General features: G+C 45.1%; 1 protein-coding gene and 1 pseudogene across 10 annotated transcripts in view; one reads left to right on the forward strand and one right to left on the reverse strand.

The window, feature by feature from the left end:
• Nucleotides 1-6,649, forward strand: part of PRR14L (proline rich 14 like) — a 58,581-nt gene extending 51,932 nt beyond the window's left edge. For all 10 annotated transcript variants that reach the window (XM_047696465.1, XM_047696464.1, XM_047696472.1 and 7 more), the window contains 2 exons: nucleotides 598-669; nucleotides 2,205-6,649. In XM_047696465.1, the coding sequence (XP_047552421.1) occupies nucleotides 598-669; nucleotides 2,205-2,484 (352 nt within the window). In that variant the 3' untranslated portion in view covers nucleotides 2,485-6,649. The remainder of the gene's footprint in view (nucleotides 1-597; nucleotides 670-2,204) is intronic.
• A 2,387-nt stretch (nucleotides 6,650-9,036) lies between these two features.
• Nucleotides 9,037-10,316, reverse strand: LOC125081720 (hsc70-interacting protein-like; annotated as a pseudogene).
• Nucleotides 10,317-24,952: the final 14,636 nt, after the last annotated feature.

Here is a 24,952-nt window from a genome sequence, read left to right on the forward strand (position 1 = left end):
TTTTTTCATGTGCCTGTTAGCCACTTGTATGTCTTCATTGGATAAGTGTCTGTTCATGTCTTCTGCCCATTTTTTGACATGATTATCTGTGTTTTGGGTGTTGAGTTTGAGGAGTTCCTTATAGATCTTGGATATCAGCCCTTTGTACTGTCATTTGCAAATATCTTCTCCCATTCCATGGGTTGCCTCTTTGTTTTGTTGACTGTTTCCTTTGCTGCGCAGAAGCTTTTGATCTTGATGAAGTCCCAAAAGTTCATTTTCACTTTTGTTTCCTTTGCCTTTGGAGACATATCTTGAAAGAAGTTGAAGTGGCCGATGTCGAAGAGGTTACTGCCTATGTTCTCCTCTAGGATTCTGATGGATTCCTGCCTCACGTTGAGGAGTTTATCTTTCAGTGGAGAGGGGCGTCTGGGCGGCTTACTTGGTTGAGAATCTGCCTTAAGCTCAGGTCATGCTCCCAGGATCCTCTGCTCAATGGGGAGTCTATTCCTCCCCTCTCCCCTGCTTGTGCTCTCACTCTCTGTCTCTCATAAATAAATAAAATCTTAAAAAAAAAAAAAAAAAAAGCATGAAGGACTTACTTTGTTCTCTTTTCAGGTTAAAGAAAAAGGAGTTTAGTTTAGAAGAAATCTATACCAATAAAAATTATAAGTCTCCTCCTGCAAACAGGTGGGTACATGAGTAGGAGTTAATAGACTGGGAGGGCTTCTGAAATGATCAATGCAAATCTCCAATCCTTTCACTTCAGAAAGGGTTTTATGTTCAGTTATTTTACTTCCCAGCATTTGGACTGGGGTTGGTGGTAGGATGGGACAAGAATGTGTGTTGAGTGATGTAGGTACAGAAAACGTCTTATTTCAATTTGTACTTGTGTTCTTAGCAAACATGCCAGCTCTCTTCTTCAGGACTAATAATGGTCAGTCTTCAGATATGATTCCAAATACAGAACAGATTTCATTGGCTGCCTTTGAGTCTGAATTCAGTTTAAGTCAGGGAACATTTTTTAAATTCCTGTTGTGTTCAGGTTGTAGCAAGAGAGTTTCTAGGATTTTATCCTGTAAATTGAACATTTGCTCTAAGACGTTTGTACAGATTATTCATTGCAGCATTACTAAATAATAGGAAAGGATTGGAAACAACTGAAAATATCCACTAATCTAGTTTTGATTAAACTGTAATCCAGCCTTATAATGGAATGTACTGTATAGTCATTAAAAAGATAAATCAGAAACAAACTGAGGGTTGCCCGGAGGGAGGGAGGGAGGGAGAGGATGGTTGGGTTATGGACATTGGGGAAGGTATGTGCTATGGTGAATGCTGTGAAGTGTGTAAACCTGGCGATTCACAGACCTGTACCGCTGGGGCTAATAATACATTGTATGTTAATTAAAAAATAAAAAATTATTTAAAAACAACAACAACAAAAAAGATGAATCGGGATCGAGCTGCTCAGTGAGGAGGCTGCTTCTCCCTCTCCCTCTGCTGCTCCCCCTGCTTGTGCTCTCTGTCTCTTTTCGTCAAATAGATAAAATCTTTCTTTAAAAAAAAAGTTATTAGCAAGTCAGAGAGGCACAGTGCATAAGATAGTGTACGTAATTTGCTACCATTTGAGTAAGAGGGAAAAAACTCAAAGTGGAAGATAAATGTCATGGGTCAACAGGCTACAGGCCAAATTCAGCCAATGGCCTGTTTCTTTTCTTTCCTTTTTTTTTTTTTATTATAGTCTATGAGCAAAGAATGGTTTCTACATTTTTTTTTTTTTTGGTTTCTACATTTTTAAAGAGTTGTTTAAAAACAAAAAGAAGAGTATGTAGTAGAGTCCTATGTGGCTTATTAATTTTAAAATGTTTACTCTGGCATTTTACGTAAAAGAGCTCACCTCTGATAATAAATGCTTATTTATGTGTGTCTGTGCATTGAATGACTTTTGGGAGGATACACAAAAAAATTTGCTGGTGTTGCTGACAAGGGCTGGCCTTTTATTCTTTACCCTTTTGTCCAGCTGCAGTTTTTTCACTATGTGTTCATATATTACATACCCATATATACATATTTTCAGACAAAAGAGAGAAATATTGGCCAGAGGAGACAGTTGAGTAAGTAGTTGTTAGTTGTTTTAGCCCCGGTTAACCAGAAGGGTTGGTGGCCCAGGAGACGTGCCACATGAGTCAGCGTGTTGATTGTTTTTTGTGCTTTGCTCTCAGGTGTTTGGAGACCATCTTTGAGGAACCTAAGGAACGAAATGGTACGCTAATCTCAATCAGCCAACAGAAGAGAAAACGAGTTCTAGAATTTCAGGATTTTACCGTCCCACGAAAGAGGAGAGCTCGTGGTAAGGTCAAGGTGGCAGGCAGCTTTACCAGGGCGCAGAAGGCAGCTCTGCAGAGTCGGGAGCTCGATGCTCTGTTGATACAGAAACTCATGGAATTGGAGACATTTTTTGCCAAGGAAGAGGAGGATCAGGAGCGACCATCTGGTTGTTGAGAAGCAATTCAGTTTGGGGGTCTCAATTTTAGGTTTTCCAGGCTCCTTGGAAGAAGTTGCCTAATTTTGCCCTACCACCCAAACTACTCAAGATGCAGTCCATGGATTTTTACCTATTTTAAGGTGCAACCTTTTTAGGAAATGGTGAAGGAGGGTCCTCTACTTCTACTGCTGAGTATTGAACCTCAGGAATGCTCCCTTTATCCTAGAAATGGTCCTGAATGACATCTGGCCTCCTCCCCCCCCCCCACTCGCCATCCTCAGGAGGAGGACACAGCACACCTTCAGTAACACTAGGATTCCAAGGACTCACAGCATTTGCACGTCCGTGTGAAAGTTCTTCATTGTTTACGGTGGTGCTAGACCAAGATTATTTAGAGACATGGCCTAGGGAGGGGGACCTGGCGTCCTGTCTTGTGTGGTCACACCGGCTCATTTCAGTAGTTGAGGAAAGATGAGCTGTTGTGTTTCCTAATCCTCTGAGTCTGTCTGCCTAGAACCATGTGTGCGTGCGTGCGTGCGTGTGCGTGTGTGTGGCTTTTTCCCATCATTTTCTCCCCTCTGTGACTGTGGGTCACTAGTGCCAGAGGAGCCCGTCCAGGCCCCATTCGAAGTAAGTTGCACTTTTTAATGTTGTGGTGTTGATTATTTTCATTTGTTTTATTTCTTTTTTTTTTTTTTTTTTGTATTATTGCTGCATGTTTGGAGCCTTTAAATGTGATTTTAAAACAAAATTTTTAAGACATCAAGGAGAAAGACAATACACGTCTTCAGAATATATGACAGGCATTTGACCCAGTGTATCAGTGCATGGTTTGGGACAATGGAGAGACATTTTTCCATCATGTGTTTCAAGCAGCCCCTTCCCCATCTCTACCTTCCAGTGTAACTCATTAGAGGGAGTACTTTTTCATCTGGGTTCTCATTCTTGCTCGTTAAGTTGATGTGTTTATTTTAATGATGGGAGGAAGAGCAGGTTTTCCTCCCAGCCATTTTAAAAAATATGAATGTTGGTCTTAATGGGTTATATCCGAAGTGGTAGTATATAACAAAATTGGGCATAACAGCTCAGGCTGTGATAGAGGTCAACCCAGAGTGTGCTCCAGAAGTGGGGAGTGAGACAGGGCATGGTTCAGACCCAGTGATGCATCCTTGTGGTGGGATCATGAAATTCTACCACCAGCCCTCACTGAGGACACCATCGTATTTGGGGCTGTGTCAAACCTACTGGAAATTTTGTGGAGTGCCAGAGTTAGCAGAGTCCTTTATGTGGGCCTGCGGGAGTCCGTGGCTTAGAAGGACACTATGTGGGTCAGCCAGGCCCAGAGGTGTCATTCCTTTTCCACTTAACTCCTGTGTGCCCTTGCCCTGCTTCCCCCTACCTCCTTCCCTTGTGTTTTATCTTTCTTTCTCTCTTGCTCTCAAAACTAAAGTTCAGAGAATTAACATTCCTTGGCTGGTGAGTGAGATGCGACACCCAGCCTCAGGACACTGGTCACCTCTTCCCGTTCTCCTAGGAGCCTCTGCTGGGAAGCATCCGCCCCTCGAGACTGTCAGAACTCCAGAGATATTTTCAAAGCCAGTCTGTTAGAGAAGAATGAGTGGTGCCGTCCTGGAGTGTGTCTCCTAGGGTTCCTTTGTCTCCCCATTTGTGAGTGGATGGGGAGATGGGTGGGGGCGGGGGGTCTCTATGTGCCTTTCCTTTGCAGGTTGACAGTCTATGCCGCACTGGAGCAGAAGAACTGACATGAGCAAGAAAAAAAAAAGTGCCACGTCTGTCTTCTAGGCCCACTGCCTCAGACATAGCATTTAGTAAGTGAGATACATACCTGGTGACCACGGAGGCTTCTAAGGCCTTGGCCAAATAGCATTAGAAGAGGGCCACACTTCCACACTGGCTCTGAATGATGTGAACCAGATTCTGTCGTTCTACATCCGCTTTGCCCAGACTGTATAGACACGACCTGTGTTTCACCTCAGTACCTCTCCCTTCCTGGGACAAGGTCCTTGGACACTAAATGCTTCTCTCTGTCTTTTTGCCTAAAGGAGTGGGATTAGTAATCCATTGCATCCTCCAACAGATGTTTTTAGGGAGTGCTGCTGGACAGCGTGTAAACTCCCAGCAACTCAACAGAGCCCTGTTTGCCAGCTCCATTGCCAGTGTAGACAAGTTAGTAATGTGGCAGCCATGTCATCCACCAGACTGAAGTTGAGTGGGCACAGCTGTGGCATCACCACCATTACAGAAACACAATTTCAAGTTTGCCCTTTATAGGCATGGCACTTAGAAGAGCCAGGAGCAGTGATTTGGAACACTGGAGGGATGGAGGAAGTGAGGCCTGGGCTCTCTCCTTGTCCTGGCCGTGTGGGAGAGAAGCAGCTCTGAGGCAGCCCTGCCTATCCTTGAAAATCTTGGCCTGACCCCTGACTAGGGGCTTTCCCCTGCTCCAAAGTTAAGAAGGGGCCCCCATTGCAAACTTGAAATTGCTTGCCTGAAGTCAACACATCAACTTCTAACCACGCTCAGCCAGCCTGTCTTAGCATCCATTTTCATCATTGGCCTGGCCAGCTTCAATGCTTTCTGTGGTCCTCGGAGCCTGTGGAAGCTGCCTGCAATGGGAGGCATTAGTCGGTTGCTGGCACACCACCTAGCCAGAGCTACTGGAGGTCTCCTGGGTTGGAGGCTGGTACAACTTCTGAGTATGGGGACTTCCTACCCCAAGTGGTGGGAAGTTACAATTAACTATGATTTACTCAGCTATAACTCAACTCCAGAGGTTTAGTGTTTTTAATACGGGAAAGAGAGGAGAAATCTCAGGTCCAATCAGGGTTCTGCCCATCAGCTTTTCACTGAAACTTCAAAGATGGGTGGTTGTTTTGTTTTTTGGGTTTTTGTTTTTGTTTTTGTTTTCCCCATCTTTCAGTTTATAGCTACATTTTCCTCTCATCTGCTCCCCACCCACTTTCCCCTTCTCTTTTGATCACCTTTCCAGCTTCATTTCTCCATTCGTTTAAATGTACCTCATCACTTATTCAAGCAGATTATGTCCACTTTTTCTTAGTGACCTTACTCTAAGAGCTACAGCTGAGGGAGGTACAATGGAAAGACATGTAGCGTTTGCCTTACTTGGAGCCTGAAGAGCTTAGAAACTCATGCTGTGAATCCCAAAACTCAGTGCTCCTTCACGAGCTGTGAAAATCATGACACTTTGTCACAGTTTTGCCTGAAAGGGTCTTTTGCGTGGGCACCAGAGCCAACCTGAGCTAAATTCCAGATCCTACCATCTGGGCATGATCCCTCCCCCCAGGGTTCACTCCCTGCCCACCAGACTGAGAGCCTGTGGAGTGTGCGGGACTAGGGCAGCAGAGCCAAGGCATTGGCACAGCCTAATGGAACGCACAGCCAGCGCTCCATCCCCAGGCTGGGATTCCATCTCATAATTCCATGTATAGTAAGATCTGCGAAAGACCAACTTTTAGTCAGTGATACTTTTCTCCCACCACCCGAGGGAGAAGTACCCAGTTGGTGCTTTCTTTAATTCCCTTGTTTTGTTTTGTTTCTGGAAGCTTTTCCCCTGGTATCATGGAAAGGACCTCTTAAACACCACATGGTGGGTAGCGGTATCCAAAGTCTAAATAATTGGCCAGAGGTATAGAATAGCCTTTCCTGGATTCATCCACGGGAAGGGCCCCTTACCACAACTGCACTTCTTAATGTAAACAGCTGACTTTGGAGGAAGGCTTAGTTTCACAAAAATCAAAGTTTCACATTATCATTTAACCAGAAATTGAGCAGCAAATGCTAATTTGATTATAAAGTGAGGGTCCCCCCATAAAGCCCTCCGTCTAGCACAGCATATTCTCAGATTTGATGCTTGTTCATTGTGTGTCTTCATGAGCCCCTCCCTGGTGCTGAATTGGCTTTGAATTCCTGGTGAGAGGCCTCAGCATCTCCTTGGGCTGGTCTGGGCCAGTAAATCGCTGCCTGAAGTGTTTATATATTATCATGGTCAATAGTTCAGTGAAATTTGTACATTTTCGGTAACATTGGCATACAAGATGCCCCTGCAGTTCCTTTTCTGTTTGGTAGTTTGTGACTCTAAAATTCCCACTGTTATGTGTGTTAATTTATGAAAATAAAATTTTTTTTTGAAAACCTTTCAAATAACTCTCAAGGCTGTTATTTCATCCTTTTGGGGAAAAAAAAAGGGGGGGGCACACTTGGGCGGCTCAGTTGGTTAAGTGTCTGACTCTTGATTTTTGGCTTGGGTCATGATTTCAGGGTTGTGAGATCAAACCCCACGTGGGGCTCTGTGCTCAGCATGGAGTATGCTTGAGATGCTCTTTCTCCCTCTGCCTCTGCTCACTCGCTCTCCCAAAATAAATAAAATCTTTTAAAAAAAATTTTTTTTTTAGTAATCTCTACACCCAGCTTGAGGCTCAAACTTCAAACCCCAAGATCAAGAGTCACATGCTCTACCGGCTGAGACTGCCAGGCACCCCTCTTATTTTATTCTTACAGCTTGGTAATAGATTAAAATTTTACCTCTAATGTCGTGAGTTTTCACCATTTTCTGAAGACTGCCCCAAGGACTCTTGCTTTGGGTGACCTTCTGATCCTGCAGTGAACCTTTGAAATTTTACTCAGTGGGGGACACCTGGGTGGCACAATTGGTTGAGCATCCAACTCTTGGTTTTGGCTCGGATCATGATCTTGGGGTGGTGGGATCAAACCCTGCATCAGGCTCTGTGCTAAGCCAGTAGTCTACTTCTTTCTCTCTCCCTCTGCCCCTCCCTCCTTGAGCTCATTCTCACTCTTTCTCTCTGAAGTAAATAAAAAAGTCTTAAATAAAATAAAATAAAATTTACTCAGTAGTAACAAATTATCTTGTGAGAGAATTTGGTATTTGGAAACCACTGAGACTCTCATATCTGAGTCATACCAAGTGGGGTAGGGTTGCTGAGCAGTATTTTAGGTGTGATGGGTTTTTTAATTAATATATAATGTATTATTTGCTTCAGGGGGCAGGTATGTGAATCGTCAGTCTTACACAATTCACAGCACTCATTAGGTATGATTTTTATTTATTTTTCATTTATTTTTTTGAAAGATTTTATTTATTTATTTGACAGAGAGAGATCACAAGTAGGCAGAGAGGCAAGCAGAGAGAGAGGGGGGGAAGCAGGCTCCCTGCTTGCAGAGAGCCCGATGGAGGGCTCGATTCCAGGACTCGGATCATGCATGACCTGAGCCGAAGGCAGAGGCTTAACCCACTGAGCCACCCAGGCGCCCCTAGGTATGATTTTTAAATAGTGCACCTTATTTTCTCATTTGGCAGAGGGGCAAGAAAGTAGTTACAAATTCAAGTCAAATATGTTTCAAATACTAGCCTATTCGGGTAAGAGCTTGACTTGCTAATGAAACTAGATAGACTATAAATAAGTTCGTTCATTTACTGTAAAAAGGGTCTTGCCTTTTATCGCATCCTCCTATCCATCCATGAGTTAGGCTGTGAGTCCTCCATTCTCAGCTCCCTCTTTCCTCCAATGGCAGCTAGCAGATGACTGAAAACATGGCTCTCTAACACACCGACATGTCCCAGAGAGAAGCATGATTTCTGAGGATGTTCTTCCTCTGTCCAGAGGAAAAGCAGTGCCCAGTGTCCCTTCTTAGCTTTTTCTAATTCTTGGGCTTCTACAACACAATTCCATCCATGTAGTCTTCTACATTTGGGGAACATTCTGCCTTGCAGCTGTGCTTCTGATAGTTTTCACAATCACTTGAGAAGAGTACTCCTACACATTTTCTTTGTTTAGAAGGGAGAGACTAATCATCTATTAAGTGTTCTTTCTTTAGCGAATCCCATTACAGAATCTTAGGTTGGTAGGGCCTCCTGAGAATAAGGACTGGTCCATGCCGATTAAGAATCCTCTGTGGTGTCTTGCCCTGTTGCAGTGACAGACACCTCATCTCTGCAGTTGCTTCTGGGACTTTTCTCGAGAAGTGTTATAGAAAATTCTAATTTTTTTTTAAGATTTTTTTAAAAAATTTATTTATTTGACAGAGACCGCAAATAGGCAGAGAAGCAGGCGGAGGGCAGGGGGAAGCAGGCTCCCTGCTGAGCAGAGATTCCCCATGTGGGGCTCGATCCCAGGACCCAGAGACCATGACCTGAGCCAAAGGCAAAGGCCCAACCCACTGAGCCACCCAGGTGCCCCAGAAAATTCTAATTTTTAAGCAACTTCCAAGGTCATGGATGAGTCATAACATCTTACACTTCCAGTGTCTTCTCCCTTTAAACTGAGGAGATAGAAGCAGTTTGAATAGAACTTACATACAGACCAGGCATGCTCCTACTGTATGATACATTCACTTGATTTGCTATCTCCAGGGCCCAGAATGTTCTCCCATGTTTTTTTTTTTTTTTTTTAAAGAAAAATGTAGGGACTAACACACCCTTTTAATATGTTTTTAAATATTTTTAAGGTTTAAAAAGTGTTTAAAGTTTGTAGTTCCTAGTAGGAAAACATTATCTGAATGAATATCCTAATGGCAACAATTGTAGAATGTTTCAGTTGCATGGGGAGCAGAGGGGTAGGGATTCTCTTCACAGCACCCCAGCTTTCTTCATGAGAAGGTCGGAAGTACACTGGTTTGTATTATTGCGACATCCATTAGGTGATCGAAGTTGCTTTTCCTTCAGCAAGGGCTTTATTTGTCACAAGGGCATTATGCTTGACCTCCAAATTTGGCTGACAATTTACTGATGAGATTCATAACCTTTGGGTTGCTCTGATATTTTGACATATTCGCTGGGTTCTGGGCCACATCCTGGAAGGCCACCATAACTTCTGGATCCTGCATGGCTGCAAGAACTTCCGGATCACTAAGAGTTTCATTGAGCCCAGACATTCCCGCCATTCCAGGCATCCCCCCTGCCATTCCAGGCATTCCCCCAGGAAAGCCACCTGGGAAAGAGCCATATTGAGCTCCTGATTGTCGTCTGGCTTCTTCCTCCCTCTGGGCTCTCTCATGTTCTTCCTGGGCCTTCTTAACCCTTTCTATTCTTTCTTTGATCTCTCGATCTTCACGTTTTCGCTCATATTTTCTCCGATGTTCAGCAATTTTCTGGGCACTCGGTTGAACTTCTTTCAGCATTGCACTAGCATCTTCATCATAATCCAGTTTACAAGCAAGGGCAAGATCATGTGCTGCTTCTTCCCAATGGCCCAGAAGTCTATGTGCTTTCCCGCGCCACTTTTAAGGCTGAGCTGAATCAGGATTTATTTCAATAGCTCTGTCACAGTCTCGAATGGCAGCATTTGGCTTCTGTAATTTGATGAAGACACTGGCTCTCTTGGCATACAGAATGGCCAAGCAAGGATTTAGTTTGATGGCATCTGTGAACAAGTCAATGGCTTTCTGTAGTTCACCATCATTTAGGGCATCAATGGCAGCCACTTTTTTATCATTTGCCTGATCCATCATTTCCTCGGTTATCTCTACATTTTCATCTCCCATTTCTTGAGGGGCATCGGTATCTGGTTCAATCACACCTTCATTGTCAATTTCTAGATCACTCTCCTCACTTGATGGTTCATCTTTCTTTATGTTTTCCTCCGCCTTCTTACTATCTGGTTTTTTCTTCCTTGATACTGTCTTCTGATTTAGTTTTATGAGTGGCAGGTGGTATTTTACCCCCCATGCTCTCCACCCACTCCCGCAGGAAACGCATTTCCTCGGTGTGTAGAACGCTCGGATCCTGCTTACACATTTTCACGAAAGCCCGAAGCTCGCTCACTTTGCAGGGGTCCATGGTCTGGAGGCAGTGGCAGGCGGCAGGCGCAGCTGAGGTTGCGACCCGATTCCAGGTGCGGGTACTAGCTCAGCGTGATCGTGTGGAAGGGGTGTCTCCCATGTTTCTATATGTTCCCTCAGAGCTTTGCCTTCCCAGATCACCCTTCCTAAAGGTGTATCCCCACCCATTCTGCATCACCATTATGTACTTTATACTCTACAGCACTTACTATAACTTTGTACATATTCATTCCTGTAAGGTAAGCTCCTTGAGATCAGGAACTTTGTTTTATTCACCCTGGGCTCTCCTGGCTCCTGAAGCACCTTAAACAGCCCCTCACATATTATGGGAGGAGCTGTGTAAACATGTCATGGGTGAAGGAATAAGCTGCTTTCACAAAACTTCTTGTCGCACAGACCTGGTGAAGTCCTTTTCAACCCCCTGACTCTGGCTATGTGAAGGCCCTGTAATTCTTCCCTTCAGTGACTCTTCAAGGGACCCAGCCTGTGGCTACCCAGATACAAAGGGTAGAACTGATCAACTTTTCCTTTTCTTTTTTTTTTTTTTTTTTTTTTTTGTTGTTGTTGTTGTTGTTAAGATTTTATTTATTTGACAGAGCGCACAAGCATGGGCAGTGACAGGCGAAGAAGGAAAAGCAGACTCCATTGAGCAGGGAGCCCGCTGTGGGACTCCATCCCAGGACCCTGGGATCATGACCTGAACCCAAGGCAGATGCTTAACTGACTGAGCCACCCAGGCACCCCTGGTCAACTCTTCTGATGCCCAGCTCTGCCCAGCTCTGCCCAGCTCCAGCTGCAGCCACACCTACGGCTGGTCTCACGCCTTCTGATTGGCTGTAGCTCATAAGCGGGGAGGGGCCAGTTGAGTTACCCATTGCGGAGGCAGCAGGCAGTGGGGTCAACAATCTGGGAGCTGGTACCTGCAACCCAACCTGGAGACTGCATCCCTGGCCCAAGGACATAAGTGTGGGGTGCTGGAAGGCAGAAAATCCCATGCATAGGAATCGTCTTGGGAATTTTTCTCCTTTTTCTTTTGCATTTTTTTTTAAAGATTTATTTGAGAGAACACAAGCGGGGAGGAGGCGGAGGGAGAGGCAGAATCAGACTCCCCGCTGTGCAGAAAGCCTGATATGGGACCCGATCCCAGGACTCTGATATCACGACCTGAACTGAAGGCCTACACTTGACTGACTGAGCCACTCCGGCGCCCCATTCTTTTGCATTTTTAATCTCAGAATCTTGAAGATGGTGAAATGGTTCCTGAAATAGTGCAAACAGAGAAGTAAATTCCCAAAGCATTGCAGCAGTTGATGAGTCTGGCTGCCTTCCCCTACTGCTGCCTACAAAAGCCATCTTTGTGAAACACAATTTCGCCCTTGTCAGAACCACCTCTTAAAATCTCTTCATGGCTTTGTCCTCACACCCAAATAAAGATAATAACTGCCATTTACTGAGCCCTGCCCAAGGGCCAAGCAGTTTGTGCTTATGTTCTCCTTGAATTCTCACAGCAACTTGGAGTAAATCATTGTAATCCCCATTTTGTAGATGAGGAAATGGGCCTCCTCCTGACTGTGAGGCTGTGTTATCAAAATCAGCATTTCTGCCCACATCATCCTCTCCAGCCTCATTCCCTTTTGAATCAGCACCCTGAATTTCTTCTAGTTTCTCAGATCCTCCATGCTGTCTCTTCCCTTGAAGCTTTTGCAGGAAAGCTGTCACATTGGCTGGAAATATTCTTTCTTCCACCCCTTCGTTGAACTGCCTGTACTTCAGATCTCTGAAGGTTTCCCCCAGCCCCTTCCGGCTCTGTCCCCACCACTGCCTAGTAGGCACCCCTCTTACATGCTTCCTCAGTGCATATACTCCCCCACTCTCTGAGCTGCCTTCTCACTCCCCAGGATCCTCCTCCCCTGTGAGCTTCAGGAGAGCAGGTCTTGTTTGCCATCCCCAGCCCCGTGCACATCCCTGGCACACACGTGCTCAATAACTGCTTATTGAACAGATCAATGTATCATGGCTTGCCTGAGCACCATGGGACACAAAATAGCCAGTCCTCTGGAAGGTCATGGACAGGTAGGGGAGAGAGACACATAGATCAGGAACTGATAGGAGGCAGACTGGCAAGTTTTAGGATATAGGTAGGAGTGCTGTGGGGAGAGAAAAAAAAATATATATATATTTTTTTTTAAGAAATATAAAAGTTGCAGGGGAAAAAAAATAAAGAACATAATAAGCACCCATATTTCCACCATCCAGAATTAACAAGGGTTAGTATTTTTCAAATTGCTTCCAGTCATGTTTAAAAGAAATAAACCATTATGGATATCACCAAAGTCCAAAGAGACGATCAGTCCCTATTACATCCCTGCTCCACTCTTTAGAGACAGCCACTGTCAGAAGGTTAGTATTTGTCCTTCAGTCCCCTAACTCCTGTCTCTCTCTCTCTATAAGCAACTTACAATATTATTTTTATATTATTTTGTTTTGTAAGCTCTGTGCCCAGTGTGGAGCTTGAGCTCATGACAAGAGTCACATTCTCTACCGACTAGGCCGCTAAGTGCCTCTGTATTGGCTTTAAGACACATTTATTCAGCATCATGATCAGATGATTACATTTAGCAATGAAAAGTATGGATGCAAAAAGAAAATCTATATTAAGACTCTTTATTGGGGGGTGCCTGGGTGGTTTTGTAAGGGCCTGCTTGGCCAGAGGGAGTCATTTTGTGTTTACACAGTGAACTTAGATTGACCCCGCCCCTCCCAGAGGAATTTACTTGCAAAGCCTAGCTACAAGGACAGGTCAGGCCAGGTGAAGACATCCAATCAGTGGGGCATGCATATATCTACTAGGGTAAATTGAAATTCAATTGGCCACCTGTGTGTTACCCAGCAGTTTTTTCTGTGTGTGGCAGACCTAGCATGACTGTGCAGTTTTCTCTGTGTATTGCAATCTCATTGGCGTGTATAGCCCGGCTAAACTACCTCTATAAAAGTTAGTCTGTGAGGTGGGGAGGGGTCGCCTCTCTGCAAGAGACGGCCCTGACCAGTCAGTTTGATTCTCGATGCTTGGCGCGAAATAAAGCTTTGCTTGACCTTCGCTTTGTATCAGTCTTGCTCCTTTGATTACGGACCCTAACAGTTTAGTGGGTTAAGTTTCTGCCTCAGCTCAGGTCATGATCCCAGGGTCCTGGGATCCAGTCCTGCATCAGGCTCCCTGCTTAGTGGGGAACCTGCTTCTCCTTCTCCACAGTTCCTGCTCTCTATGGCTATCTCTGTCTCTCTCTCTCAAATAAATAAATAAAATCTTAAAAAAAAAAAGACTTTATTGGAATGCTTCAACTTTTTACCGACAGAAACAAACAAAAAACCTCTATTATAAAATTAGTCACAAATACAGTCCTTATGTTTTTTGTCCATACACATGAATATTATCTAAAACTTACCCTATTTTTTTTTTAGATTTTATTTATTTATTTGACACAGGGAGAGAGCACAAGCAGGGGGAGCAGCTAGCAGAGGGAGAGGGAGAAGGAGGCTCTTCTCTGAGCTGAGAGCCCAATGCGAGGCTCAACCCCAAGACCCTGAGATCATGACCTGAGCTGAAGGCAGATGCTTCACTGACTGAGCCAGACAGGTGCCCCAAAACTTGTCTTCTTTATAGCAGTTAGGTTCTGCCACCATGGTGTTTGGGGGGGTTTCACAAATAAATCTATTGTAGCTTCCCTGTTCCTTCTCTGGCTCTCCTCTCTCTCTAAGCTTTATTTCTTGGCAATAATTGAAACCTTCTGCCACTGCCATTGTAAGGGCCTGCCCCCCCCAGGAACTAGCTTGTGGACCCCGGAAGTAGGGGCGGGGCAGGCTGGGTGGAGACGTCCAATCGGTGTGGTGTGGGTATATCCACGGGGTGAATTAGGATTCAATTGGCTACCTGTGTAGGGGCGGGGCTCAACCACCCCCATAAAGGTTGGTCTGTGAGGCTGGCGAAGAAGAGGAGGAGAGCTGTCAGAAGAAGAAGGAAGAAGAAGCAGGAGAAGAGTCGGGGGAGCAGGAGCAGCAGAAGAGTCAGCAGGAGCAGCAGAGAGAAAAGTCCACGGGAGAAGAAGAAGAGCTGTAACAGCTCTTGTAAGAGGTATAAGTGCCGCCGGCGGCCCTGAGCCACCAGCCATCCCGACACTGGCGGTCCCATGCCGCCAGTGGCCCCTAGCCGCCAGCGGTCCAGATGCCAGCGGTCCTGACACTGGCGGTCCCGTGCCACCAGCGCACCGACGCCTGTAGCCCCGAGATGCCTGCGGCACCGAGAAGCCAGTGGCCCCAATGCCAGCGGCCCCGCCCACACACTGCGACCCTTGGCAGCGGCGCCAGGGGAACGGCCTAGATGGCAGCAACCTCGCCGGGAACCCTGAGCCGCTGCCTCGCCAGAGCTGTGTCATTCCGGGGACCGGCTTCGTCTGGGAAGAGGCCTCCTCGGTGAATGGCCCTGCGGAAGCAGCATGGTCAGGAAGAGGCTTCCTCCAGAGCAGCCTCACCGCAGCAGCCTTGTCTGGGGAGCAGCCTCGCCAGAGCAGCCTTGTCAGAGTGGCATCATGGGGAGCAGAATCTGTGTCATCAGTGTTGTCCTCCCTGTCATGGTTGCTGTCGTCATCGCCTCTTCTTGGGAGCGGCCCTGCCTGGGGAGCGACCTCACCAGCAGTGGCCTTCTTGGGAGTGGCCTCTTCTTGGGAGCGGCTCCAACTGGGGAGCGGCCTCATCTGCGGAGCAGCCTCGTCCGGAGCGGCCTTCTTGGGAGTGACCTTGTTGGAATCATCATCGTCATCTTTTCGTAAAAGACAGCCCTGACCGGTCAGTTTGACTTTTGATGCTTGGCATGAAATAAAGCTTTGTTTGATTTTCGCTTTATATCAGTCTCATTCCTTTAATCACAGACCCTAACACCATCACTAGCTTGGTTTTGTGGTTTGGCAGAGTATTGGCCTCCAACACCACAGGGCCCAGAGCTTCTGCCTCCAAAGTGTTTTCCTTTCATGGATCCAGATTTTGAAGAGTGATTGTTGTAATTGCCAAAATCATCATAGCTTCTGCCACCTCCATAGTGGCTTCCATTATTACCAGCCATCCTCACTGCCACCATATGCAACCACTACTATGGCAGCCACCAAAGTCACCTCAACCACTAACTACTCCATGACCAAAGTTGTCATTCCCATCAAAACCATTTCCATGACCACCACCAATGTTTCCAGAGTCACTTCAACCTCTTTGGTTGGTCAAAGCACTACCCATCTCCTGCTAGATAGGGCTTTCCTCACTTCACAGTTGTGGCCATTCATAGTACGGTATTTCTTTCTTTCTTTCTTTTTTTCTTTTTTTTTAAGATTTTATTTTTCTGGGGTGCCTGGGTGGCTCAGTGGGTTAAAGCCTCTGCCTTCGGCTCAGGTCATGATCCCAGGGTCCTGGGATCGAGCCCCGCATTGGGCTCTCTGCTCACTGGGGAGCCTGCTTCCTCCTCTCTCTCTCTCTCTCTCTCCCTGCCTCTCTGCCTACCTGTGATCTCTCTCTGTCAAATAAATAAACAAAATCTTTAAAAAAAATTTTTATTTTTCTGACAGAGAGATATAGAGAGTGCCGGTAGGCAGAGCAGCAAGCAGAGGGAGAAGGAGAATCAGGCTCCCCACTGAGCAGGGAACCTGATGTGGGGCTCAATATCAGGACCCTGGGATCATGACCTGAGCTGAAGGCAGAAACTTAACCAACTAAACTACTCAGGCACCCCATAGTGTGGTATTCCTGAATGACAGTTTGACCACAACAGTTTGTCATGGTCATCAAAGGTCCCAAAAGCAAAAACTCTCTTCCTGACACCACCTCAGTCAGCCATGATTTCAATGACTTCAATTTCCCCATAGTGTTCAGAATAATCTCTTAAGTGATGTTCTTCAGCGTCTTCTCTAATGTCACCAACAAAAAATCTTTTTCACAGGTAAGTGGGCACCAGGTCTTTGAGAATCTTCTCTTTGGTTCCACAACTCTCCAATCCACCCGCCCCCTGAAGCACTTAGTGTTTGGCTCTCTTATTATACCACATAGTCCGTGAGCTTTCTGCATTGCTCAAAATGGCTCAGACTCATCAGCTGTTTGAAAGCTCCCATGAAGAACTCTGCAGCTGCTCAGAATCTTTGGGAGACTGACTTCGACATGCCAGCAGGAGGAGAAACTTGAACAGTGCTTACTTGCCAGCATTCACAGATAGAAAGGATATGTATTTTGGTTTTATTGTTTTTATTTTTTTATAAATTTTATTTACTTATATATTTTATTTATTTATTTGACAGACAGAGACCACAAGCAGGCAGAGAAAGAGGAAGGGAAGCAGGCTCCCCGATGAGCAGAGAACCCCATTCAGGGCTCGATCCCAGGACCCTGGGATCATGACCTGAGCCGAAGGCAGAGGCTTTAACCCACTGAGCCACGGTGCCCCTATTTTTTTTTATTCTTGAATAGGTGCCACAGCCAGAATGGAGCCCAATGTGGAGGCCGAACTCACAACCCTGAGAACAAGACCTGAACTAAGATCAAGAGTACAGTGCCTAACCGACTGAGCTATGCAGGCGCCCTGTATTTTTTTTTTTTTTAAGATATTATTTATTTGTTTGAGAGAGAAAGAGAGAGCATGAGAGGGGTGAGGGGCAGAGGGAGAAGCAGACTCCCTGCTGAGCTGGGAGCCCAGTGCCGGACTCAATGCCAGGACTCCAGGATCATGACCTGATCCAAAAGCAGTCACCTAACCAACTGAGCCACCTAGGCACACTCAATGTTATTTTCTTTTTAAAGTGCACCAATTGTCTACTGAGTATGTGTCATTTAGCGTCTTGGTTATTTTCAAATGACATTTTATTTTGGAGACCTACTCGGATTGATATATGTAGATATGGGTCATTGCTCTCCCTTACTATAGAATAGACCATCATAGAAGCATAATTGGAGAATTTCTGCATCAGTAGGGATTCAGAGAGATGGTGCAGTCTATTGGAAAAGAGCAGGAATGCTCTGGGCCCTCTGCTTTAACCCACTAAGCCACCCAGGTGCCCCTACTATCCTGCTCTTAGATCTGTATAGGTCAACTGTGGTTTGGCTGATCTAGAGTGGGCTCAGTTCAGGGGATCAGCTTCAGACTCCAGGTCAGCAGGGTTTGGCTATAGTTTAGGTTTTAGTCTGGTCCAAGTATCTCTCACATTCCTTGCACCAATAGCTTCCCAGAGCAAGAGAACCAAGCCAAACCACACAAGTACGTTGAAAGCCTCTCCACTCTCCTCACATCATTCCATGCTCCATTGACCAAAGCAAGTCATATGGCCAACCTCAGTATCAACAAAGCAGGGGAAAATATTCTACCCATAGTAGGACGAATCAATCACAAAGCCACAAGGGAAAGAACATGAGTGTAATACAGGGAAGTATAAAGAACTGGGGCAAATGGGTAAAAATTCAACCTACCAGAGTGTGAATAAGAAAACAAAATTGATAACAATCATGGGCAGAAATAGCCAAAAACTTGCTCTGAGAAGTAATCTTATGAACAGCAAAAAAAAAAAAAAATCTGCTTTACCAAACAAGTTTTTGCCCCAGCTTCAAAGTCACAAAAATGAAAATCTCAGCAGGAACCCTTGGAATTTCTTCTCAGGACTGTATGCTGCAAATCACTCAGATGTTAAAGCTCCCACAACAATGTAACAAAACTTGTGTTTGCTGAATGGGGTTAAATGCCTTTGGCATTCCTCACCCACCCGGCTACCTTAGCTCAGGATTCAGTTACCAGCAACAGAGTTCTATTGTTACCCTTCAGAACCCCCATTGTCTCAGTATTCTTTGGAAGGCATAGGATTCATAAAAAGTCATCCTGGAAAATTTTTGGACAATCTGGGTGTAATAGCCAGCCATTTCATTTACTGACCCCGTGAATCTTAGAAAGTCACATGACCTCTCTAAAAAATGAAAGACTTGCACAAGAGCGATCTACCCACATCCACTCTTTCTCACCCTCCTCCCCCGAAAATCCAACTCTACACAGCAGCCAGAATGAGATTTTTTTTTTTTTTTTCTTAAGGCATCAAGGAAAGGTTTTATTCCAGACGTAGCTTGAATGAGGGGACAGAAGTCCGGCTCAAATCTGTCCGGAATGAGATTTATTTGTTTATTTATTAAAAGATTTTATTGAGGGACGCCTGGGTGGCTCAGTTGGTTGGGCGGCTGCCTTCGGCTCAGGTCATGATCCCAGCGTCCTGGGATCGAGTCCCACATCGGGCTCCTTGCTCAGCAGGGAGCCTGCTTCTCCCTCTGCCTCTGCCTGCCACTCTGTCTGCCTGTGCTCGCTCGCTCTCCCTCTCTCATTCTGACAAATAAATAAATAAAAATCTTAAAAAAAAAAAAAAAAAAAAGATTTTATTGAGGGGCGCCTGGGTGGCTCAGTGGGTTAAGCCGCTGCCTTCGGCTCGGGTCATGATCTCGGAGTCCTGGGATCGAGCCCCACGTCGGGCTCTCTGCTCAGCGGGGAGCCTGCTTCCTCCTCTCTCTCTGCCTGCCTCTCTGCCTGCTTGTGATCTCTCTGTCAAATAAAAAAAATAAAAAAAAAAAAAGATTTTATTGATTTGACACAGAGAGGTCACAAGTAGGCAGAGAAGCAGGCAGAGAGAGAGGGGGAAGCAGGCTCCCTGCTGAGCAGAGATTCCCAGTGCAGGGCTCGATCCCAGGACCCTTCGACCCTGAGTGGAAGACAGAAGTTTAACCCACTGAGCCACCCAGGCGCCCCTATTTTTTTTTTAAATAAATAATGAAATCTTTAAAGATTAAAAAAAAATCTTTATTTTTATTATTATTTTTTTAAGTGATCTCTATGCCCAACTTGGGGCTCGAACTCACAACCCTGAGATCAAGAGACTGAGCCAGCCAGGCACCCCTGAAATGAGATTTTCTAAATAAAACATTTTGATTTTGAGATAATTGTAGATTCACATGCACATTCTGCAAGAAATAATACAGAGGAAGCCAGTTTCCCAATGTAACATCTTGCAAAACAATGCATTTCTGCTATGGTCTGAACGCGTCCCCCAAAATTCATATATTGAAGTACTAACCCCTAAAAGTGATGGTATTAAGAGGTGGGACTTTGGAGATCTGCTTAAATTATGAGGGTGGAGCCCTCATGAATGGGATTAGTACGTTATCAAAGAGGCTCGAGAGATCTCAAACCCCTTCTACCATGTGAGGACACAATGGGAAGTCTGAAACCCAGAAGATGCCTTCACTTGACCTTGACCGAACTGGCATCTTGAGCTTGGATTTACCAGTGTCCAGAACTTTAGAAAATAAATTTCCATTTTTTATTAATTGCCCAGTCTGGGGGTGCATGGATGGCTCAGACAGTTAAATGTCTGCCCAGGTTGTGACCCCAGGGTCCAGGGATCCTGGGATGAGCCCTACCTGGGGCTCCCTGCTCAGCAGAGAACCTGCTTCTCCCTCTCCCTCTACCGGCCGTTCTGCCTACTGTGCTCTATCTCTCTGCCAAATAAATAAATAAATTAATTAATTTAAAAAATCTTTTAAAATAAAAAAATAAATAAAATCTAGTCTATATTTTGTTATAACAGTCTGAATAAGCAAGATAATTTCTATCAAGATACAGTACATTTCTTTCAGATTGGGTCATTTCTATCGTTCCATCTCACGTTCGTTATTGCCTCTGTTCCTCCATTCTCCTGCTGAGCTCATGCACTGAGATTTGTTTTGTTTTGTTTTGTTTTAATTTATGTTAGTATATTTTTTAGTTCTAAAATGTTCATTTGGGTCTTCTTTCTTAAATATTTATTTATTTGAGAAAGAGAGAGTGTGAGTACACACATGCAAGGGGGAGGAGTGAAAAGAGGAAGAAAGAATCCCAAGCAGACTCCTGCTGAGCGTGGAGCCTGATGAGACTCTGGTATCATGAGCTGAAATCAAGAGTCAGATGCTGGACCAACTGAGCCACCCAGGCACCTCTGGTTCTTCTCTTTGCTAGGACTTTCTTTTCTTTTTTTAAAAAAAATATTTTATTTATTTACTTGACAGAGAGAGACACAGTGAGAGAGGAAACAAAAGCAGGGGAGTGGGAGAGGGAGAACAGGCTCTCCTCTGAGCAGGGAGCCTGGATCCCAGGACCTTGGGATCATGACCCGAGCTGAAGGCAGATGCTTAACTGACTGAGCCACCCAGGCCCCCCTCTCTGCTAGGACTTTTTTTTTTCTTTTCTTTTAAAGATTTTATTTATTTATTTGACAGAGAGAGATCACAAGTAGGCAGAGAGGCAAGCAGAGAGAGAGGGGGAAGCAGGCCCCTTGCTTGCAGAGAGCCCAATGCAGGGCTCTATTCCAGGACTCTGGGATCATGACCTGAGCTGAAGGCAGAGGCTTAACCCACTGAGCCACCCAGGCATCCCGCTAGGACTTTCTTTTTCATTGTGAGGACTTACTATTTTCTTCATTTGTTTCAAAAGTGTTTGTAATTGTTCACTGAAACATTTTTATGATGATTGCTTTTAAAATATTTTCACCTGGGTCGCCTGGGTGGTTTAGTGGGTTAAGCCTCTGCCTTCAGCTCAGGTCATGATCTCAGGATTCTGGGATCGAGCCCCGCATGGGACTCTCTGCTCAGCGGGGAGCCTGCTTCCCCCTCTCCCTCTGCCTGCCTCTCTGCTTACTTGTGATCTCTCTCTGTCAAATAAATAAATAAAAATCTTTAAAAATAAAAAAAAAAATTTTCCTCTTTGTCAGATAATCCTAACATCTCTGCCATTTTGTGTTGGTATATATTGATCAGTTTTGTTTCATTTTGTTTTTAAATTCATTTTGAGATTTTCTTGGTTCTTGGTATGGCAAGTGATTTTTCACTGAAACTTTGACATTTTGGGTGTTATGAGACCCTGCATCTTATGAAAACTTCTGTTTTAGCTAATTTCTAGTGATTACTGCCACTTAAGGGGAAGGCCAGGTTTCCCATTAACCAGCCTCTGTCACTACCTGAAGGGGTCCTCCTCACTACTACTGGATTGGGGTGGGAGTTCTGGCTCCCCATGAGGACCCTATGGACACCTCCCTAGCTGGGAGGGGTAAGAGTGCTTCATTACTGGCCCCCATGTGGCTTCCACCGATACCACAGAGTTGGGGGCAGGGGGGCCTTGTTATTGCTGGTCAGTGGTTGAGAGTTCTGACTCCCCACTAAATCTCCTGTGACACCAGCCCAATGGGAAGGGAAAGGGTGCCTTGATCCTGCCAGATAGGTGAAAGTCAGGCTCCCCATGTGGTCCCCATGATACTGTGGGGGTGAAGAAAGTGAGCTTGGTTACCTCCTGATGGAGATGGAAGTCCTAGCTCCCTACTTGGCCTGGTCTTCTCTGACACCAACCCAGTAGGAAGGTTGAGAGGCTTCATAATGGTCTATTGAAGATGGGAGTCTAGGCTCCCCATTCAGCCTCTGCTGGTGGGAGTGTGACCATAGTTTTATCTATGGTGTTTGGCTGGAGTAGAATGGCTATTGTCCATCTTTTTCTGAAAGGCTCCCCCTTTCCTGGTCCTTTGGCCAGAGACCACAGACTTGTTGTTGTTTGTTTATTTTTTGTCTGAACCCACTGGCATTTTCTAGTTGCCAGCATTTTCAGCTCCAGGTCTGAGGTATATGAGGCAAAAAGAAAAAAAAAAACACCCAACCCAGGGAACTCACCACTATGTGTTACTCGTACCCTGAGTTATTACCTAAACAGTCTGCCTCTTTCTACCTTTTGGAGTCTTTTTGTATTTTATATATATGCTCAGATCTGGTTTGAAGCGCTGTCCTGGGGAGTAGGGATCAACACAGTGGACAGGGTGGACTGCTCCTTGGGGGTTTGCTGCAATGGGTGGGGGTAGGGAGTATCCAGAGAAGCCTTTTAGACCCAACAGTCCTGGGTCTCTGAAGAAGCTGTATTTGAATGAACAAAGGGGCATCACCCTCTCTACTCCTTTCCTTGGCCTCAGGGGCTGTCGCAGGTCAGGGGGCTATCAGGAGACCTTGAAGAAAGACTGCTAGGAAGACAGCAACAGAAATGGGATAAATTCCTCATGTTCAATGGACCACTACCCAAAAGCATGGCTCACTTTTTATTTCTTTATAGATTTATTCACTTATTTTTTTAATTTGAGTGAGAGCGAGAGACAGAACATGAGCAGGGTTAGGGGGAGGGTAGAAGGAGGAGAGGAATAAGCAAGCTCCCCACAAGCAGGGAGCATGACTTGGGGCTCAATCCCAGGACCCCATGATCCCAAGATCATGAACTGAGCCAAAGGCAGATGGTTAACTCACTGAGCCACACAGGCACCCCTATTTTTTTTTTCTTAAATATTTGTTTACTTATTTGAGAGAGAGAGAGTGAGTGGCAGAATGGGTAGTGAGAGAGAATCTTCAAGCAGACTCTCAGGTGAGCGCAGAGACCGATGCAGAGCTGGATCCCACAACCCACAAAGTCAGGGCTCGAGCCAAAACCAAGAGTCAGACACCCAACACACTGAGCCACCCAGGTACCCACAGCATGATTCTTTCTTTCTTTCCCTCCCTCCCCCCCTCCCTCCCTTCCTCTCTTTCTTTAAAGACTTTATTTATTTATTTGAGAGAATAACACAGAGATAGTGAGAAAGAGAGAGCACAAGTGGGGAGGAGAGGAAGAAACAGGCTCCCCTCTGAGCAGGGAGCCCGATGATGTACTCAATCCTAGGATCCTGCGATCACTACCTGAGCCAAGACAGATGCTTAACCAACGGAGCCACCCAGGGTCCCCAAGCATGGTGCTCAGAGAGCAGTTGTTTCAACTTTCCCAGCACTTGGGCCCCAGTTTAGGATCACTTAATTATGCACAACTTGCTTTGAATCATTCATTCTACAAGTATTTGTTCAGCACCTCCCTTGTCCTATGTCCCAGTGTAGCAGGTGTTAGGGACTTAATGAGCAAACAGAGGTTCAAATTCTGCCTTCTGGGGGAAGGAGACAGAGCTAAGTGGTAATTTTTAAATTGTAGCAAGTAGTGAGACAATGACAAAGTGATGAGTGCTAGGAAGGAAAACACAGGGAGTTGATAAAGGTTCTCACAAACTGCCAAGTCACTGTTTTTAGTGAGTGTTGAGTATAATGTCAAAAAACAGAAGTTTTCTCATAGAGTTAGTTGTACTTGGGTTATTCAAACACACTTAATATTGATTTTTGGTTCTTCAATCTAAACAGCCTTTGCTTTACCACCAAAAAGTCTACTGAACTCATATTATACATGCTGATTCCCCTTGTTGATTTAGCTTGACTTTTCTCCACCCCCTGTATCAAATAAATAAATAAAATCTTAATTTTTTTTTTTTTCCAAAAAGGGGCACCTGGGTGGCTCAGTTGGTTAAATATCTGCCTTTGGCTCAGGTCATGATCTTGGCGTCCTGGGATGGAGCCTGTGTTGGGCTCCCTGCTCAGCCGGGAGCCTGCTTCTCTCCATCCCTCTGCCCCTTCCCCTGCTTGTGACCGTTCTCTCCCTCTCTCCTTCTCTCTCTCTGTGTCAAATAAGTAAGTAAAATCTTTTTAAAAAATAACTGAATTTTCCTCTCCCCAGTGTCTAAGGTGGGTTCTGACTCTTAAGTGCTTCCTTCCCTCACTATTACATAAAGAAGAAAAAACATATATGTATGTGTATATGTATATATGTATATATATTATATATTAATATTTATATAATATTTATATATATATATATCCCTTTCTTCTTTCCTATTATATATTTTTTCCCTCTCTCTCTCTCAGGTCATGATCCCAGGCTTCTAGAATTGAGCCCCATATCTGGCTCCCTGCTCAGCAGAGAGCCTGCCTCTCCCTCTCCCTCCCTACACACACACACACACACACTCAGAAGTAAAATATCTGAACAGGCAAGAATATTCAGACCTAAACAGAGAATGTTTAATGGGAGCCCTGGTCCATGAGTATGCTACCTATGGAGATGAGGTCTGGGCATCCATTTTTGTTTTTTGTTTTTTTTTAAGATTTTTAAGTTGTGTTATTTGTTTGACAGAGAGAAACACAGAGAGAAAGGGAACACAAGCAGGAGGAGTGGGAAAGGGATAAGCAGTCTTCTCGCCAAGCAGGGAGCCCTATGTGGGGTTCAATCCCAGGACCCTGAGATCATGACCTGAGCCGAAGGCAGACGCTTAACGACTGAGCCACCCAGGCACCCCTGGGCATCTGTTTAATAAATATTTTTCCTCTTATGGAATTTATATTCTAGTGGGAAATATGTATAATAAAGAGATAATGCACATGATGTCATGTCGGGTAGTGATGGGGCTTATGAATAATAATAAAACAGATGGAACAGAGTGACACAGAGGTGCCACTAGACCAGACAGCCACTGAAAGCAGACAAGCAGGTAGGTTTCCAGGTAGGCAGCTTCTCCATCAGCTGTGAGCTGGAGCATGCCCACCCAGATCAAGCTGGAAGCAGAGGGTTAGGGTTAAGGTTAGGGTACAAGTATTGGTTTGAGTCCCCGCTTTTACTTAATTTGGGTAGATGCCTAGGAGTGAAATTGTTGGATCATAAGGTAATTCTATGTTTGAGTTTCT

This window comes from Lutra lutra, chromosome 12, assembly GCF_902655055.1.
Source record: "Lutra lutra chromosome 12, mLutLut1.2, whole genome shotgun sequence".
NCBI classification, from domain to species: Eukaryota; Metazoa; Chordata; class Mammalia; order Carnivora; family Mustelidae; genus Lutra; species Lutra lutra.